General features: G+C 49.0%; 1 protein-coding gene across 3 annotated transcripts in view; it reads right to left on the minus strand.

Annotated features, from left to right (window-relative positions):
- Positions 1 to 19,214, minus strand: part of LOC110520743 (transcription initiation factor TFIID subunit 2) — a 44,754-nt gene that overhangs the window by 20,893 nt on the left and 4,647 nt on the right. For all 3 annotated transcript variants that reach the window (XM_090186138.1, XM_090186144.1, XM_090186140.1), the window contains exons 7-17: positions 16,915 to 17,099; positions 15,925 to 16,038; positions 13,999 to 14,098; positions 10,339 to 10,424; positions 8,943 to 9,078; positions 6,887 to 7,041; positions 5,436 to 5,550; positions 5,128 to 5,237; positions 4,231 to 4,296; positions 1,968 to 2,069; positions 690 to 840 (exon numbers count right to left, since the gene is read on the minus strand). In XM_090186138.1, coding sequence (XP_090042264.1) covers positions 690 to 840; positions 1,968 to 2,069; positions 4,231 to 4,296; positions 5,128 to 5,237; positions 5,436 to 5,550; positions 6,887 to 7,041; positions 8,943 to 9,078; positions 10,339 to 10,424; positions 13,999 to 14,098; positions 15,925 to 16,038; positions 16,915 to 17,099 — 1,320 coding nt within the window. The remainder of the gene's footprint in view (positions 1 to 689; positions 841 to 1,967; positions 2,070 to 4,230; positions 4,297 to 5,127; positions 5,238 to 5,435; positions 5,551 to 6,886; positions 7,042 to 8,942; positions 9,079 to 10,338; positions 10,425 to 13,998; positions 14,099 to 15,924; positions 16,039 to 16,914; positions 17,100 to 19,214) is intronic.

A 19,214-nucleotide genomic window follows, 5' to 3' on the forward strand; every position in this document is an offset into this window, starting at 1 on the left:
GTGTATATGTGAGTGTGTGTATATGTGGGTGTGTGTATATGTGAGCGTGTGTATATGTGAGCGTGTGTATCTAAGTGCGGGTGTGTGGACTCTGCTTGGGACTTGCCCCTAAGCCTTTCCTGCCGGCTCCCACTCATTCAACAAAGACAGCCTATCACCGGCCTGCCAAGGCTATCAGGGGTACCTGTTAACATCCTGTTAACATCAACTAGCTAAATTCAATTCTGGAAGCCAATGAAACCATGAAATGAAATAACCATGGAACTCCACATTTAAATAATTCAGGCGACAATATTATAAATGGAGGAAATTAAATCGGATATGGGGGGGGGGGGGGGGTTGACGGATAAAGCAAAAACAATCCACAGGATAACGTTCTACAGGGGTTGTCGAATTGGGTTTTAAAAGAAGAACGAAGACTAGGAAGGCGGGTGGCCTCCTGCCACAGCAGTCCCCTTGGCTTAGAAATAAAAGGAATGATGTGCTCAACTCTGGACTCATCACATTAAAACCCCACCGTGGTTAATGGAGGGATAAAGATGGATGGACGGGTGAAGCGGACCTCTTACCTTGGCGAGGCAGAAGCAGGCGCCCTGGCGGACCTCTTACCTTGGCGAAGCAGAAGCAGGCGCCCTGGCGGACCTCTTACCTTGGCGAGGCAGAAGCAGGCGCCCTGGCGGACCTCTTACCTTGGCGAGGCAGAAGCAGGCGCCCTGGCGGACCTTGTAGAAACACTGGTCCTGTTCCAGGATGTCAGTAAGGGCCAGACGGGAGGCCGGCGTGGGGAACTTCTCCAGGGCTAAAATAGACTCCTCCTGGGCCACGACGTCACGCTCGTACCTGAGGAAGATACTTCTGAACCATGAAGAATACTACCAGGACAAACAAACACACCTTGCATTGAACTCCATGTTGAAATGTCAGATCTATATGTGCTATCATGGCTCTGTGGTGCGATCTGTAGTCGCGGCTCTGTGGCGTGATCTGTAGTCGGGGCTCTGTGGCGTGATCTGTAGTCACGGCTCTGTGGCGTGATCTGTAGTCACGGTTCTGTGGCGTGATCTGTAGTCGCGGCTTTGTGGCGTGATCTGTGGTCGCGGCTCTGTGGCGTGATCTGTAGTCGCGGCTCTGTGGCGTGATCTGTAGTCGCGTCTCTGTGGTGTGATCTGTAGTCGCGGCTCTGTGGCGTGATCTGTAGTCGCGGCTCTGTGGCGTGATCTGTAGTCATGGCTCTGTGGCGTGATCTGTAGTCATGGCTCTGTGGCGTGATCTGTAGTCGCGGCTCTGTGGCGTGATCTGTAGTCGCGGCTCTGTGGCGTGATCTGTAGTCGCGGCTCTGTGGCGTGATCTGTAGTCGCGGCTCTGTGGCGTGATCTGTAGTCATGGCTCTGTGGCGTGATCTGTAGTCGCGGCCCTGTGGCGTGATCTGTAGTCGCGGATCTGTGGCATGATCTGTAGTCGCGGCTCTGTGGCGTGATCTGTAGTCGCGGCGTCTCTGTGGCGTGATCTGTAGTCATGGCTCTGTGGCGTAATCTGTAGTCGCGGCTCTGTGGCGTGATCTGTAGACGCGGCTCTGCGGCGTGATCTGTAGTCGCGGCTCTGTGGCGTGATCTGTAGACGCGGCTCTGTGGCGTGATCTGTAGTCGCGGCTCTGTGGCGTGATCTGTAGTCGCGGCTCTGTGGCGTGATCTGTAGTCGCGGCTCTGTGGCGTGATCTGTAGACGCGGCTCTGTGGCGTGATCTGTAGTCGCGGCTCTGTGGCGTGATCTGTAGACGCGGCTCTGTGGCGTGATCTGTAGTCGCGGCTCTGTGGCGTGATCTGTACTCGCGGCGCTGTGGCGTGATCTGTAGTCATCTTTGTCATGTTTGTAAATAAGGATAGTATTTTTTGTGTGCTCAAGAAGACATGAAGAAACAGATCCATGCAACGGCCAGGTCCTAAAAGTAAAAGGTGATGAGTTCTGTACCTGAGCTGGTACTGCCACATGAAGTCTGCCTGCTCAAACTCCACCTTACGCAGGATGGACATGTCCGGATCGATCCGGATCCACAGCAAGGGAGAATCCGCACTGCGTGAGAAACAGAGTTAAGTTTTAGGTTCTTTATGGAACGGAACGAACGGAACACTTGTCTGTTAAGGAGGGTGGCTTGTCTGAATTCAACTGATTTGACTAAAACTTTTAACTGAAGTATGTTGATTATTTTAATGGCGAGATCCTTTATTCCCTCTGAGGGTAGGTCTAAACTACTGAGAGTATGGTGTAAACTACTGGGGCTAGGACGTAAACTACTGAGGGTAGGGCGTAAACTACTGAGGGTAGGGCGTAAACTACTGAGGGTAGGGCGTAAACTACTGAGGGTAGGGCGTAAACTACTGAGGGTAGGGCGTAAACTACTGAGGGTAGGACGTAAACTACTGAGGGTAGGACGTAAACTACTGAGGGTAGGACGTAAACTACTGAGGGTAGGGCGTAAACTACTGAGGGTAGGGCGTAAACTACTGAGGGTAGGTCGTAAACTACTGAGGGTAGGCCGTAAACTACTGAGGGTAGGACGTAAACTACTGAGGGTAGGACGTAAACTACTGAGGGTAGGACGTAAACTACTGAGACTAGGACGTAAACTACTGAGGGTAGGACGTAAACTACTGAGGCTAGGACGTAAACTACTGAGGGTAGGACGTAAACTACTGAGACTAGGATGTAAACTACTGAGGGTAGGACGTAAACTACTGAGACTAGGACGTAAACTACTGAGGGTAGGACGTAAACTACTGAGGGTAGGACGTAAACTACTGAGACTAGGACGTAAACTACTGAGGGTAGGACGTAAACTACTGAGGGTAGGTCGTAAACTACTGAGGGTAGGACGTAAACTACTGAGGGTAGGTCGTAAACTACTGAGGGTAGGACGTAAACTACTGAGGGTAGGACGTAAACTACTGAGGGTAGGACGTAAACTACTGAGGGTAGGTCGTAAACTACTGAGGGTAGGACGTAAACTACTGAGGGTAGGACGTAAACTACTGAGGGTAGGACGTAAACTACTGAGGGTAGGACGTAAACTACTGAGGGTAGGACGTAAACTACTGAGGGTAGGACGTAAACTACTGAGACTTGGCAGGAGGGTTGTAGACAGCTGTATCTGCCTGCTGGGTTGTTGGTTAGTTTCTCAATGCTCGATAACAGCCATAGCTGCTCTCCAGAGTCCTGTAGTATCAGTGCTGCTCTCCCCAGCTCTGTAGTATCAGTGCTGCTCTCCCTAGTCCTGTAGTATCAGTGCTGCTCTCCCTAGTCCTGTAGTATCAGTGCTGCTCTCCCTAGTCCTGTAGTATCAGTGCTGCTCTCCCTAGTCCTGTAGTATCAGTGCTGCTCTCCCTAGTCCTGTAGTATCAGTGCTGCTCTCCCTAGTCCTGTAGTATCAGTGCTGCTCTCCCTAGTCCTGTAGTATCAGTGCTGCTCTCCCTAGTCCTGTAGTATCAGTGCTGCTCTCCCTAGTCCTGTAGTATCAGTGCTGCTCTCTCTAGTCCTGTAGTATCAGTGCTGCTCTCCCTAGTCCTGTAGTATCAGTGCTGCACTCCCTAGTCCTGTAGTATCAGTGCTGCTCTCCCTAGTCCTGTGGTATCAGTGCTGCTCTCCCCAGCTCTGTAGTATCAGTGCTACTCTCCCCAGTCCTGTAGTATCAGTGCTACTCTCCCTAGTCCTGTAGTATCAGTGCTACTCTCCCTAGTCCTGTAGTATCAGTGCAAGAATGGAAGCAGTATAAAACAGTATACAGTCTTACTCCATAGCAGACAGGTGAGAGAGAGAGAGCAGTATACAGTCTTACTCCATAGCAGACAGGTGAGAGAGAGAGAGCAGTATACAGTCTTACTACATAGCAGACAGGTGAGAGAGAGAGAGCAGTATACAGTCTTACTACATAGCAGACAGGAGAGAGAGAGAGCAGTATACAGTCTTACTACATAGCAGACAGGAGAGAGAGAGGGAGCAGTATACAGTCTTACTCCATAGCAGACAGGAGAGAGAGAGAGAGCAGTATACAGTCTTACTACATAGCAGACAGGAGAGAGAGAGAGCAGTATACAGTCTTACTCCATAGCAGACAGGAGAGAGAGAGGGAGCAGTATACAGTCTTACTCCATAGCAGACAGGAGAGAGAGAGAGAGCAGTATACAGTCTTACTCCATAGCAGACAGGAGAGATGAGAGGGAGCAGTATACAGTCTTACTCCATAGCAGACAGGTCCATGTCAACCTCCTCCCCGTTCATCAAAGGGATCTTCTTCTTCTTGTTTCTGGAGCAGGAAGAAAATACAAACTCTAAGGAGGCGGAGATAAACTGAGGGACACTTGATCCTCCAAACTACAGCTAAGATAGCATTACATTCGGCTTGGTCCTCCAAACTACAGCTAAGATGGCATTACATTAGGCTTGGTCCTCCAAACTACAGCTAAGATAGCATTGCATTAGGCTTGGTCCTCCAAACTACAGCTAAGACGGCATTGCATTAGGCTTGGTCCTCCAAACTACAGCCTTACATTAGTCTTCATCCTCCAAACTATAGCTAAGATGGCATTACATTAGGCTTCATCCTCCAAACTACAGCTAAGATGGCATTACATTAGGCTTGGTCCTCCAAACTACAGCTAAGATGGCATTACATTAGGCTTGGTCCTCCAAACTACAGCTAAGATGGCATTACATTAGGCTTGATCCTCCAAACTATAGCTAAGATGACATTACATTAGGCTTGGTCCTCCAAACTACAGCTAAGACGGCATTGCATTAGGCTTGATCCTCCAAACTACAGCTAAGACGGCATTGCATTAGGCTTGATCCTCCAAACTACAGCTAAGACGGCATTGCATTAGGCTTGATCCTCCAAACTACAGCTAAGATGGCATTGCATTAGGCTTGATCCTCCAAACTACAGCTAAGATGGCATTACATTAGGCTTGGTCCTCCAAACTACAGCTAAGATGGTATTACATTAGGCTTGGTCCTCCAAACTACAGCTAAGATGGTATTACATTAGGCTTGGTCCTCCAAACTACAGCTAAGATGGCATTACATTAGGCTTATTGAAATGTGTTAGTAATAACAGAAACAAGATGCTTGAGTTTACCGTCTGCTCTTGGAGTGGCAGGGGATGTCGTGCTTCAGGCTGTTCTCTTCGATCTGTAGCGTGTGGTTGAAGGACCCATCCAGCTCCTGGACTGTCACCTTGATGGGTCCCTACAGAACGAAGACAGTGATTCACCTTACTACTAAATCTCAGACTCGGGTCAAACTCAACAAAATGTCAAATACTTGCGGTAGTTTGATTTAGCTTTGCTGGTACAATGGAACCAATCGAATAGTCCCAAAAGTGCTAACTAAGGCCCATCCCGCACACCAGTAAAGTTAAACCAACTCAGTTCAAAGAGGACCGACCACATATTTCTGTGTTCCAGAGGAGGTGTAGTCCTGTCGAATCTCCAGTTCTAGAACGTTCCGTTTCCTGTTGAAGGCAAAACTGCCAAAGAACTTCACCACCGCACTCTGGTCTCTGTGGGCTTGAATTAAGGCTAATATCTAAACTGAAACAATTACAGCACTGATCCCAATCAGGGGTACAATGGTAGTTCAACGTAATAACTAGAGCGATCGGGCGTGAATCATTAAATTACTGCAGTGTAATAACCACAGGAATGGTTTTGGAAAATGTTGGTGCTATGGTATATTTCCAGTTGTATAGTGGATATTAAATCATTCAAAGTCTTGATATTACATACAGACTATAAACAGACAAGACCTTTCTGCTGACTGGTGATATGTACAATACATTTCCATGTCAGTTGACAACTCTGGACATTACAGTGAACTTATAAGACACAAAATCAGTCATCTGAAAATGCAAAATGCATATATATGGTCCTTCTGTTGAAGGGTTCAATTATTACACTGCTTAAAGGGGCTTTATAAACAGGCCAGTCGGTCCTTAGTGTTCTAACCAGGCCAGTCGGTCCTTAGTGTTCTAACCAGGCCAGTCAGTTATTAGTGTTCTAACCAGGCCAGTCAGTTCTTAGTGTTCTAACCAGGCCAGTCAGTTCTTAGTGTTCTAACCAGGCCAGTCAGTTATTAGTGTTCTAACCAGGCCCGTCGGTCCTTAGTGTTCTAACCAGGCCAGTCAGTCCTTAGTGTTCTAACCAGGCCAGTCAGTTATTAGTGTTCTAACCAGGCCAGTCAGTTATTAGTGTTCTAACCAGGCCAGTCAGTTCTTAGTGTTCTAACCAGGCCAGTCAGTCCTTAGTGTTCTAACCAGGCCAGTCAGTTCTTAGTGTTCTAACCAGGCCAGTCAGTCCTTAGTGTTCTAACCAGGCCAGTCAGTTCTTAGTGTTCTAACCAGGTCAGTCAGTTCTTAGTATTCTAACCAGGTCAGTCAGTTCTTAGTGTTCTAACCAGGCCAGTCAGTTCTTAGTGTTCTAACCAGGTCAGTCAGTTCTTAGTGTTCTAACCAGGCCAGTCAGTTCTTAGTGTTCTAACCAGGTCAGTCAGTTCTTAGTGTTCTAACCAGGCCAGTCAGTCCTTAGTGTTCTAACCAGGCCAGTCAGTTCTTAGTGTTCTAACCAGGTCAGTCAGTTCTTAGTATTCTAACCAGGTCAGTCAGTTCTTAGTGTTCTAACCAGGCCAGTCAGTTCTTAGTATTCTAACCAGGCCAGTCAGTTCTTAGTATTCTAACCAGGCCAGTCTCTCCAGTGTTCTGCTAAGCAGGCTGAGGGAGCTGAAAGGATACACCCACTGCTTGATGAGGGGTCCTATGTCCTAACCATTAATCTGCTATTACAGTGTTATAGTCACGTTACCTCTCCCTCCAGTGTTCTGATTGACAGGTTAAAGGATACACCCACTGCTTGATGAGGGGTCCTATGTCCTTCCCCGACACGTTGGAGATGGACTTGAGGAAGCTGTGGGTGGATACCAGCATCTGACTCCACATGTGTGACTGGTACTTCTGCGAGGACGCTGTACTAGCCAGGCTTAGTAACTTGTTGAACACCTAGCAGATCGGAAACAGAATAATCTAGTTCATGTATCTGACTCCACATGTGTCTGGTACTTCTGGGAGGACGTTGTACTGGCCAGACTCAGGAGCTGAACAGGGGAAGAGTCAATGTTGTGCTGGGATCCGATGGAGTGCTGGGATCAGATGGAGTGTTGGGGTCCGATGGAGTGTTGGGGTCCGATGGAGTGTTGGGGTCCGATGGAGTGTTGGGGTCCGATGGAGTGTTGGGGTCCGATGGAGTGTTGGGGTCCGATGGAGTGTTGGGGTCCGATGGAGTGCTGGGATATCATGGAGTGCTGGGATCCGATGGAGTGCTGGGATCAGATGGAGTGTTGGGGTCTGATGGAGTGTTGGGGTCCGATGGAGTGCTGGGATATCATGGAGTGCTGGGATCCGATGGAGTGCTGGGATCAGATGGAGTGTTGGGGTCCGATGGAGTGTTGGGGTCCGATGGAGTGCTGGGGTCCGATGGAGTGCTGGGATATCATGGAGTGTTGGGGTCCGATGGAGTGTTGGGGTCCGATGGAGTGTTGGGGTCCGATGGAGTGTTGGGGTCCGATGGAGTGCTGGGATATCATGGAGTGTTGGGGTCCGATGGAGTGTTGGGGTCCGATGGAGTGCTGGGGTCCGATGGAGTGCTGGGGTCCGATGGAGTGCTGGGGTCCGATGGAGTGCTGGGGTCCGATGGAGTGTTGGGGTCCGATGGAGTGTTGGGGTCCGATGGAGTGTTGGGGTCCGATGGAGTGTTGGGGTCCGATGGAGTGTTGGGGTCCGATGGAGTGTTGGGGTCCGATGGAGTGTTGGGGTCCGATGGAGTGCTGGGGTCCGATGGAGTGTTGGGGTCCGATGGAGTGTTGGGGTCCGATGGAGTGTTGGGGTCCGATGGAGTGTTGGGGTCCGATGGAGTGCTGGGATCCGATGGAGTGCTGGGATCAGATGGAGTGTTGGGGTCTGATGGAGTGTTGGGGTCCGATGGAGTGTTGGGGTCCGATGGAGTGTTGGGGTCCGATGGAGTGTTGGGGTCCGATGGAGTGCTGGGGTCCGATGGAGTGCTGGGATATCATGGAGTGCTGGGATCCGATGGAGTGCTGGGATCAGATGGAGTGTTGGGGTCCGATGGAGTGTTGGGGTCCGATGGAGTGTTGGGGTCCGATGGAGTGCTGGGGTCCGATGGAGTGCTGGGATATCATGGAGTGCTGGGATATCATGGAGTGCTGGGATCTGATGGAGTACTGGGGTATGATGGAGTGCTGGAATATGATGGAGTGCTGGGATCTGATGGAGTGCTGGGATCTGATGGAGTGCTGGGGTCTGATGGAGTGCTGGAATATGATGGAGTGCTGGGATATGATGGAGTGCTGGGATATGATGGAGTGCTGGGATATGATGGAGTGCTGGGATCTGATGGAGAGCTGGGATCTGATGGAGTACTGGGGTATGATGGAGTGCTGGAATATGATGGAGTGCTGGGATCTGATGGAGTGCTGGGATCTGATGGAGTGCTGGGGTCTGATGGAGTGCTGGAATATGATGGAGTGCTGGGATATGATGGAGTGCTGGGATCTGATGGAGTGCTGGGATCTGATGGAGTGCTGGGATCTGATGGAGTGCTGGGATCTGATGGAGTGCTGGGATCTGATGGAGTGCTGGGATCTGATGGAGAGCTGGGATCCGAGGATTTGAGGATTGAAAATGCTTTCCTCCATGAAAGTAGTAGTTGAACTGGAATGACCCAGACTCTGCATTGTAGTGTAGTATTAATAAACTCCAGTGTTGAATCCCTGTAGGTATTAGTGTTTAAACAACTAGACTTCACGTGTGGCCAGATGTTTACCAGAACCAGCCTGCATACTAGATGATGGATGGATTATTAAATTGATTATAAAATCGCTCACCTGCAGCATGAACTCCATGCTGATCCTGTTCTCAATGAGCCTCATGACCAGGTGGGCTTTACACTGGAACATCTTATAGTACTTCCAGGACAGGGTGTGAGGGTGCTTGATGGAGAAGTGGAGGTGAGGGGTAGGGCTAAGAGAGGGAGAGAGAGAGAGACGAGAGGGAGGGAGGGGGAAGAGAGTGAGGGATGAGGAGAAAGAGATGAGAGGGAGAGGAGGGAGAAAGAAAGAGAGGGGAGAGAGAGGAGAGTGAGGGATGAGGAGAAAGAGAGATGAGAGGGGGGAGAGAGGGAGAGGAGGGAGAAAGAGAGGAGAGAGAGGAGGGAGAGAGAGAGAGGAGAGAGTGAGGGATGAGGAGAAAGAGAGATGAGAAGGGGGAGGGAGGGAGAAGTAGAGAGATGAGAGGGAGAGTGTGAGGGACGAGGAGAGAGAGTAGAGGGGGGGAAAAAGAGAGAGAGGAAGATTAAAATCAGAAAAGAAAATCTACTTCTCAACAACAACTCATTCCATCTTCCCTCCTTCTCCTCAGCTTGTAAACTGTAGCAACTTTAAGATAAACTACAACGTGAAGTTACTAGCCAAGTCATTGACAGGCGGTACACAGACAGGCGTACGTGTTGGCATAACGTGTCGATAGCTCTCCAAGCCCACTCAAGGAGCGAGAGAAAGAGGTCTGATTTATGACAAACACTTGAGAGTGTGCCAGCGGTTTATTGGGCTGGAATGAATAAACTCCACTCTTCACTTGTTGTTTTACTCTCCGGCAGCGTTGGGAGATGGAAATCTTTACATCGGCATATGCGTTTTTTAAATTAAAACCTAGAACACCACTTCTCTGTGAGAGATACAGGTTTGTAGACCAACACCCTCAACAGCAGTAGCAACAGGAATGTCTAACCTGTCATTTACTCGCTACTAGGTGGTTTTCGACTGGTAGAACAGACAACACATTCATCAGCCTCATTGGAGCCACAAATCAAAGTGTGTTGACACTGAAAGTAAGAGGTGATTTAAGCAATAAGGCACAAGGGGGTGTGGTATACGGCCAATATACCACGGCTAAGGGCTGCTCTTGACCACAACGCATCGCGGAGAGCCTGGACACGGCCGTGGTATATTGGCCATATACCACAAACCACCGAGGTGCCTTATTGCTGTTATAAACTGGACAGCAACGTAATTAGAGCAGTAAAAATATATGTTTTGTCAAACCCGTGGGATACGGGTCAGCCAATCAGCATTCAGGGGTCGAACCACCCAGTTTAAAAAACAGATTCATCAGCCTCATTGGAGCCACGTATCAAAGTGTGTTGACACTGAAAGTAGGTGGTTCTCATGCAATACATGAGCCATGTTAAATGACCATTCGGAACCAACAGGGAGCTGCTCTCACTTGTCCTTGTCTTTGCCTCCGCCGAAGGTCGGGTGTAAGAGAACTCCTCCCATCTTCAGCTCGTACTCCACCATCTTGTCCAGTTCCTGAGAGAAAAATCACACTTCATATAGTCATGTGTTTATTTAGCAGAGTGGGACCAGCATAACCAGTATAGTCATGTGTTTATTTAGCAGAATGGGACCAGCATAACCAGTATATTAATGTGTTTATTTAGCAGAATGGGACCAGCATAACCAGTATAGTTGTGTGTTTATTTAGCAGAGTGGGACCAGCATAACCAATATAGTTGTGTGTTTATTTAGCAGAATGGGACCAGCATAACCAGTATAGTTGTGTGTTTATTTAGCAGAGTGGGACCAGCATAACCAGTATAGTTGTGTGTTTATTTAGCAGAGTGGGACCAGCATAACCAATATAGTTGTGTGTTTATTTAGCAGAATGGGACCAGCATAACCAATATAGTTGTGTGTTTATTTAGCAGTGGGACCAGCATAACCAATATAGTTGTGTGTTTATTTAGCAGAGTGGGACCAGCATAACCAATATAGTTGTGTGTTTATTTAGCAGAATGGGACCAGCATAACCAATATAGTTGTGTGTTTATTTAGCAGAGCGGGACCAGCATAACCAGTATAGTTGTGTGTTCATTTAGCAGAGTGGGACCAGCATAACCAGTATAGTTGTGTGTTTATTTAGCAGAGTGGGACCAGCATAACCAATATAGTTGTGTGTTTATTTAGCAGAATGGGACCAGCATAACCAATATAGTTGTGTGTTTATTTAGCAGTGGGACCAGCATAACCAATATAGTTGTGTGTTTATTTAGCAGTGGGACCAGCATAACCAATATAGTTGTGTGTTTATTTAGCAGTGGGACCAGCATAACCAATATAGTTGTGTGTTTATTTAGCAGAGTGGGACCAGCATAACCAGTATAGTTGTGTGTTTATTTAGCAGAGTGGGACCAGCATAACCAGTATAGTTGTGTGTTTATTTAGCAGAGTGGGACCAGCATAACCAATATAGTCATGTGTTAATTTAGCAGAATGGGACCAGCATAACCAGTATAGGTGTGTTTATTTAGCAGTGGGACCAGCATAACCAATATAGTTGTGTGTTTATTTAGCAGTGGGACCAGCATAACCAAGATAGTCATGTGTTTATTTAGCAGAATGGGACCAGCATAACCAATATAGTTGTGTGTTAATTTAGCAGTGGGACCAGCATAACCAATATAGTTGTGTGTTCATTTAGCAGTGGGACCAGCATAACCAATATAGTTGTGTGTTTATTTAGCAGTGGGACCAGCATAACCAAGATAGTCATGTGTTTATTTAGCAGAATGGGACCAGCATAACCAATATAGTTGTGTGTTAATTTAGCAGTGGGACCAGCATAACCAATATAGTTGTGTGTTAATTTAGCAGTGGGACCAGCATAACCAATATAGTTGTGTGTTTATTTAGCAGTGGGACCAGCATAACCAGTATATTTTCTATTTAACGAGGCAAGTCAGTTAAGAACAAATTCTTATTTACAATGACAGCCTAACCCGGCCAAACCCTAACGATGCTGGGCCAATTGTGAGCCGCCCTGTGGGACTCCCAATCACAGCTGGATGTGATACAACCTGGATTCGAACCAGGGACTGCAGTGACGCCTCTTGCACTGAGATGCAGTGTCTCTAATCCAGTGGAGGTACTGGTTCCACCCCCTACCTCTTTGACCCAGTGGAGGTACTGGTTCCACCCCCTACCTCTTTGACCCAGTGGAGGTACTGGTTCCACCCCCTACCTCTTTGACCCAGTGGAGGTACTGGTTCCACCCCCTACCTCTTTGACCCAGTGGAGGTACTGGTTCCACCCCCCTACCTCTTTGATCCAATGGCGGTACTGGTTCCACCCCCTACCTCTTTGATCCAATGGCAGTACTGGTTCCACCCCCTACCTCTTTGATCCAATGGCAGTACTGGTTCCCAGTGGAGGTACTGGTTCCACCCCCTACCTCTTTGATCCAATGGCGGTACTGGTTCCACCCCCTACCTCTTTGATCCAATGGCAGTACTGGTTCCACTCCCTACCTCTTTGATCCAATGGCGGTACTGGTTCCCAGTGGAGGTACTGGTTCCACTCCCTACCTCTTTGATCCAATGGCGGTACTGGTTCCCAGTGGAGGTACTGGTTCCACTCCCTACCTCTTTGATCCAATGGCGGTACTGGTTCCACCCCCTACCTCTTTGATCCAAAGGCGGTACTGGTTCCACCCCCTACCTCTTTGATCCAATGGCAGTACTGGTTCCACTCCCTACCTCTTTGATCCAATGGCGGTACTGGTTCCACTCCCTACCTCTTTGATCCAATGGCAGTACTGGTTCCCAGTGGAGGTACTGGTTCCACCCCCTACCTCTTTGATCCAATGGCAGTACTGGTTCCACTCCCTACCTCTTTGATCCAATGGCAGTACTGGTTCCCAGTGGAGGTACTGGTTCCACCCCCTACCTCTTTGATCCAATGGCAGTACTGGTTCCACCCCCTACCTCTTTGATCCAATGGCAGTACTGGTTCCACTCCCTACCTCTTTGATCCAATGGCAGTACTGGTTCCACCCCCTACCTCTTTGATCCAGTGGCAGTACTGGTTCCACTCCCTACCTCTTTGATCCAATGGCGGTACTGGTTCCACTCCCTACCTCTTTGATCCAATGGCAGTACTGGTTCCCAGTGGAGGTACTGGTTCCACTCCCTACCTCTTTGATCCAATGGCAGTACTGGTTCCCAGTGGAGGTACTGGTTCCACTCCCTACCTCTCTGATCCAGTGGAGGTACTGGTTCCACTCCCTACCTCTTTGATCCAATGGCAGTACTGGTTCCACTCCCTACCTCTTTGATCCAATGGCGGTACTGGTTCCACTCCCTACCTCTCTGATCCAGTGGAGGTACTGGTTCCACTCCCTACCTCTTTGATCCAGTGGCAGTACTGGTTCCACTCCCTACCTCTTTGATCCAATGGCAGTACTGGTTCCACTCCCTACCTCTTTGATCCAATGGCAGTACTGGTTCCCAGTGGAGGTACTGGTTCCACTCCCTACCTCTTTGATCCAATGGCAGTACTGGTTCCACCCCCTACCTCTCTGATCCAGTGGAGGTACTGGTTCCACCCCCTACCTCTCTGATCCAGTGGAGGTACTGGTTCCACCCCCTACCTCTTTGATCCAATGGCAGTACTGGTTCCACTCCCTACCTCTTTGATCCAGTGGAGGTACTGGTTCCACTCCCTACCTCTTTGATCCAGTGGAGGTACTGGTTCCACTCCCTACCTCTTTGACCCAGTGGAGGTACTGGTTCCACCCCCTACCTCTTTGATCCAATGGCGGTACTGGTTCCACTCCCTACCTCTTTGATCCAATGGCAGTACTGGTTCCACTCCCTACCTCTTTGATCCAATGGCAGTACTGGTTCCACTCCCTACCTCTTTGATCCAATGGCAGTACTGGTTCCACTCCCTACCTCTTTGATCCAATGGCAGTACTGGTTCCACTCCCTACCTCTTTGATCCAGTTGAGGTACTGGTTCCACCCCCTACCTCTTTGACCCAGTGGAGGTACTGGTTCCACCCCCTACCTCTTTGACCCAGTGGAGGTACTGGTTCCACCCCCTACCTCTTTGATCCAATGGCGGTACTGGTTCACTCCAAAGGTCTTCTTCAGGTACAGACCATAGATGTAGCCAGAGATCCCCTTCAGCACCCACTCATCAGCCCTACAGAACACAGACCAGACAACAGGTAAGGCGATCGGGCCAGACGACACACAATGACTTCATTTTAACCCGTTTGGCAGGCATTTACTAACTTACCTTTTATTGCACACACACACACACACACACACACACACACACACACACACACACACACAGAGAAACAATATACTTTATTCAACCCTGGTGGTTTAACTCAGACTAATTTAATGAATACTGGCCGTAGCTTCACGTAATGAGATGAAATCATGTGAAAATCTGTAACACACAGAAAGTGCTAAACCTCTCTCTTTACAAGCTGGATACGAGCGCAGTTTCAGAAAACAAGCTGACTTCAATTACAGGCTTGAAAAGAAATGAAACCACAAGATGAATTGCAAGCAGGTGACGGGTCTTTGTATCAAAAAAGAGAAAGGCCTGTTCGACTCCTCCGAGGTCTTACACAATTGGGGCTTTTTTCTACAAGAAAAATAAATAAGACTAAGTGGAGCTTCCACATCTGACTTAGTTTCAACCACTTAATAAGACAGGGGGTCCATTGTTTGCAGTGATCCTTTGAAGACGTCGTGAAACCTCAGCCTCCCCAACTGACAGCAGCAGCACTTTTGCCAAGAGCCCCCCCCCAGCTGTAGACACGTTGCCAAACACATACACAGATTCATCATACTGAGACACTCTCAGCTATGCCAAAGCTTTGCTCAATTTATGCCTGGTACTAAATACGATGATGAAATATAATTTCAATAATCTCTCTGTACTTGACTTCTAGAAATCTGGATAAGAACCCACAGTTACCACGCTGTCCTTCGGAAACAAATCCAAATAACACCGATGAGCTCCTAGGTCACCGACGAGCTCCTAGGTCACCGACGAGCTCCTAGGATACCGACGAGCTCCTAGGTCACCGACGAGCTCCTAGGTCACCGACGAGCTCCTAGGTCACCGACGAGCTCCTAGGTCACCGAAGAGCTTCTAGGTCACCGACGAGCTCCAAGGCCACCGACGAGCTCCTAGGTTACCGACGAGCTCCTAGGTTACCGACGAGCTCCTAGGTCACCGACGAGCTCCTAGGTCACCGACGAGCTCCTAGGTCACCGACGAGCTCCTAGGTTACCGACGAGTTCCTAGGTTACCGACGAGCTCCTAGGTTACCGACGAGCTCCTAGGTTACCCTCCTAGGTTACCGACGAGCTCCTAGGTTACCCTCCTAGGTTACCGACGAGCTCCTAGGTCATCGACGAGCTCCTAGGTTACCCTCCTAGGTTACCGACGAGCTCCTAGGTCATCGACGAGCTCCTAGGTCACCGACGAGCTCCTAGGTCACCGACGAGCTCCTAGGTCACCGACGAGCTCCTAGGTTACCGACGAGCTCCTAGGTCACCGACGAGCTCTTAGGTCACCGACGAGCTCCTAGGATACCGACGAGCTCCTAGGTCACCGACGAGCTCCTAGGTCACCGACGAGCTCCAAGGCCACCGACGAGCTCCTAGGTTACCGACGAGCTCCTAGGTTACCGACGAGCTCCTAGGTCACCGACGAGCTCCTAGGTCACCGACGAGCTCCTAGGTCACCGACGAGCTCCTAGGTCACCGACGAGCTCCTAGGTCACCGACGAGCTCCTAGGTCACCGACAAGCTCCTAGGTTGAACCAGGAGTGCTTCTTACGTTTGACGTGTGTGTGTGAGAGAGTGTGTGTGTGTGTGAGAGAGTGTGTGTGTGAGAGAGTGTGTGTGAGTGTGTGTGTGAGAGAGAGTGTGTGTGTGTGGTGTCTGTAGGCCGCTCCACCACTCCACTATATTCCGTCAGGTATTACTCAGTACGTTACTCACCAGGACATCCTGGAGATGAAGCAGCCAAAGAACTGCTGGGCCAGGGCCTGAGCTAAACACTGTCTGGTCAGGGGGGTCTGGTCTATGATCATGGCACTGTGGAGCAGATTAGTACTGAGAGGAGAGAGGAAGAGACGGGTAAGGGAGAGAGACGGGCGAGAGAGAGGGATAAGGGAGAGGGGGTAAGGGAGAGAAGGTAAGGGAGAGGGGGTAAGGGAGAGGGGGTAAGGGAGAGGGGAAGAGAGAGAAGGGCAAGAGAGAGAGGGATGAGGGAGAGGGGGTAAGGGAGAGGGGAAGAGAGAGAAGGGCAAGAGAGAGAGGGATGAGGGAGAGGGGGTAAGGGAGAGAGACGGGCGAGAGAGAGGGATAAGGGAGAGGGGGCAAGGGAGAGGGGGTAAGGGAGAGAAGGGCAAGAGAGAGAGAGGGATAAGGGAGAGGGGGCAAGGGAGAGGGGAAGAGAGAGAAGGGCAAGAGAGAGAGAGGGATGAGGGAGAGGGGGTAAGGGAGAGAGACAGGCGAGAGAGAGGGATAAAGGAGAGGGGGTAAGGGAGAGGGGAAGAGAGAGAAGGGCAAGAGAGAGCGGGATAAGCGAGAGGGGGTAAGGGAGAAGAAAAACCATGTTCAGCTTGACTTGTGCCAAAACAAGTCAGCATTATGAAAAGTGAAAGTGAGAAGTGAATGGTTGAGGAGAGCTGTTCTTTGTCACCGAGGGAAACTGCTAAAGCACCTGAGGTGACGGTCTTAACCGAGTTAATATTGACGTAATAAATCAGAATTTAATTGGACCTCCTAATCGAAATCATTTTCAGTGACAAACTCGTGGGAAAATGTAAAACGTTAAAACAAACAAACAGTGAGAAGTTTCCACAATACAATGTAAACATCCAAACGTTGTGCAACATCGTTCCGAAGTAAAAATGTGTTGTTGATGGGAGAGTAAAAGCCACATGAAGAACGGCATCAGGACTAGACACAAGAGACTGTAGCCACCTGAAGATGCTCATCGACGCGTAGGAGGACACCTGGACGTAGGCCTCGTCCACAAACACAGTCTTGAAGCAGGAGTAAGGATATCGACAGGTCAGGATCTCCTCGTAGAACTCAAAGATCTCATGCAGGTAGGACATGGAGTGTTTCAACAGGGGCAGGAGCTGGGGTAAACAGAAGTGGGTGACCTGGGAAAAGGGGAACATATCTTTAAACAGGTGTCCACGCAGCAACACTACACAGGTTCCCTCTGAGACACTCTCAGCTATGCCAAAGCTTTGCTCAATTTATGCCTGGTACTGAATACGATGATGAAATATCATTTCAATAATCTCTCTGTACCAGACTTCTAGAAATCTGGATAAGAACCCACAGTTACCACGCTGTCCTTCGGAAACAGATCCAAATAACACAGACGAGCTCCTAGGTTACCGACGAGCTCCTAGGTTACCGACGAGCTCCTAGGCCACCGACGAGCTCCTAGGTTACCGACGAGCTCCTAGGTTACCGACGAGCTCCTAGGTCACCGACGAGCTCCTAGGTTACCGACGAGCTCCTAGGTTACCGACGAGCTCCTAGGTTACCGACGAGCTCCTAGGTTACCAACGAGCTCCTAGGTTACCGACGAGCTCCAAGGCCACCGACGAGCTCCAAGGCCACCGACGAGCTCCAAGGCCACCGACGAGCTCCTAGGTTACCGACGAGCTCCTAGGTTACCGATGAGCTTCTAGGTTACCGACGAGGGGGGGGGGGGGGAGAAAACACTTATTCTGTTTCTGTTGTATTCTATTCTCTCCAAACGTATATTTGGAGAGAAACCATCTTGGACAATATGTCAGCATCGCACGCCGAGTTTCCTAGACTGATTCACACATCCTTGACGCTGCTTCAACTTACAGAGCATAAGGAGTCATTCTCCACCTAGTGGTCGTAGGTGGAAAGGAAATCTGTTTAAATATACACTGTGTGGACAAACCATTAGGAACACCTGCTAGTTCCAGGACATAGACTGACCAGGTGAATCCAGGTGAAAGATATGATCCCTTATTGATGTCACTTGTTAAATCCACTTCAATCAGTGTAGATGAAGGGGAGGAGACGGGGTTAAAGAAGGATTTTTAAGCCTTGAGACAATTGAGACATGGATTGTGTGTGTGTGTCATTGAGGGTGAATGGGCAAGACAAAATATTTAAGTGCCTTTGAACGGTGTTATGGCAGTAGGTGCCAGGTGCACCCGTTTGTGTCAAGAACTACAATGCTGCTGGGTTTTTCACACACAACAGTTTCCCGTGTGGATCAAAAAGAATGGTCCCCCACCCAAAGAACATACAGCCAACTTGACAAAACTGTGGGAAGCATTGGAGTCAACATGGGCCAGCATCCCTGTGGAACACTTTCAACACCTTGTAGAGTCCATGCCCCGACGAAGGTGTTCCTAATGTTTTTATACACTCAGTGTAAATATGTCAACATATTTTACCCTACATGGTTGCCTGCCTCTACGGGCTTCTACTAAATCCATTCAGAACACCCTACTGGCTTCTACTAAATCCATTCAGAACACCCTACTGGCTTCTACTAAATCCATTCAGAACACCCTGCTGGCTTCTACTAAATCCATTCTCCTTTCAGAACACCCTACTGGCTTCTACTAAATCCATTCTCCTTTCAGAACACCCTACTGGCTTCTACTAAATCCATTCTCCTTTCAGAACACCCTACTGGCTTCTACTAAATCCATTCTCCTTTCAGAACACCCTGCTGGCTTCTACTAAATCCATTCTCCTTTCAGAACACCCTACTGGCTTCTACTAAATCCATTCTCCTTTCAGAACACCCTACTGGCTTCTACTAAATCCATTCAGAACACCCTACTGGCTTCTACTAAATCCATTCAGAACACCTTACTGGCTTCTACTAAATCCATTCAGAACACCCTGCGGGCTTCTACTAAATCCATTCTCCTTTCAGAACACCCTACTGGCTTCTACTAAATCCATTCTCCTTTCAGAACACCCTACTGGCTTCTACTAAATCCATTCTCCTTTCAGAACACCCTGCTGGCTTCTACTAAATCCATTCTCCTTTCAGAACACCCTACTGGCTTCTACTAAATCCATTCTCCTTTCAGAACACCCTACTGGCTTCTACTAAATCCATTCAGAACACCCTACTGGCTTCTACTAAATCCATTCAGAACACCCTACTGGCTTCTACTAAATCCATTCTCCTTTCAGAACACCCTACTGGCTTCTACTAAATCCATTCAGAACACCCTACTGGCTTCTACTAAAACCATTCA

This window comes from Oncorhynchus mykiss, chromosome 2, assembly GCF_057628025.1.
Source record: "Oncorhynchus mykiss isolate SJ-2025 chromosome 2, ASM5762802v1, whole genome shotgun sequence".
Taxonomy (NCBI): Eukaryota; Metazoa; Chordata; class Actinopteri; order Salmoniformes; family Salmonidae; genus Oncorhynchus; species Oncorhynchus mykiss.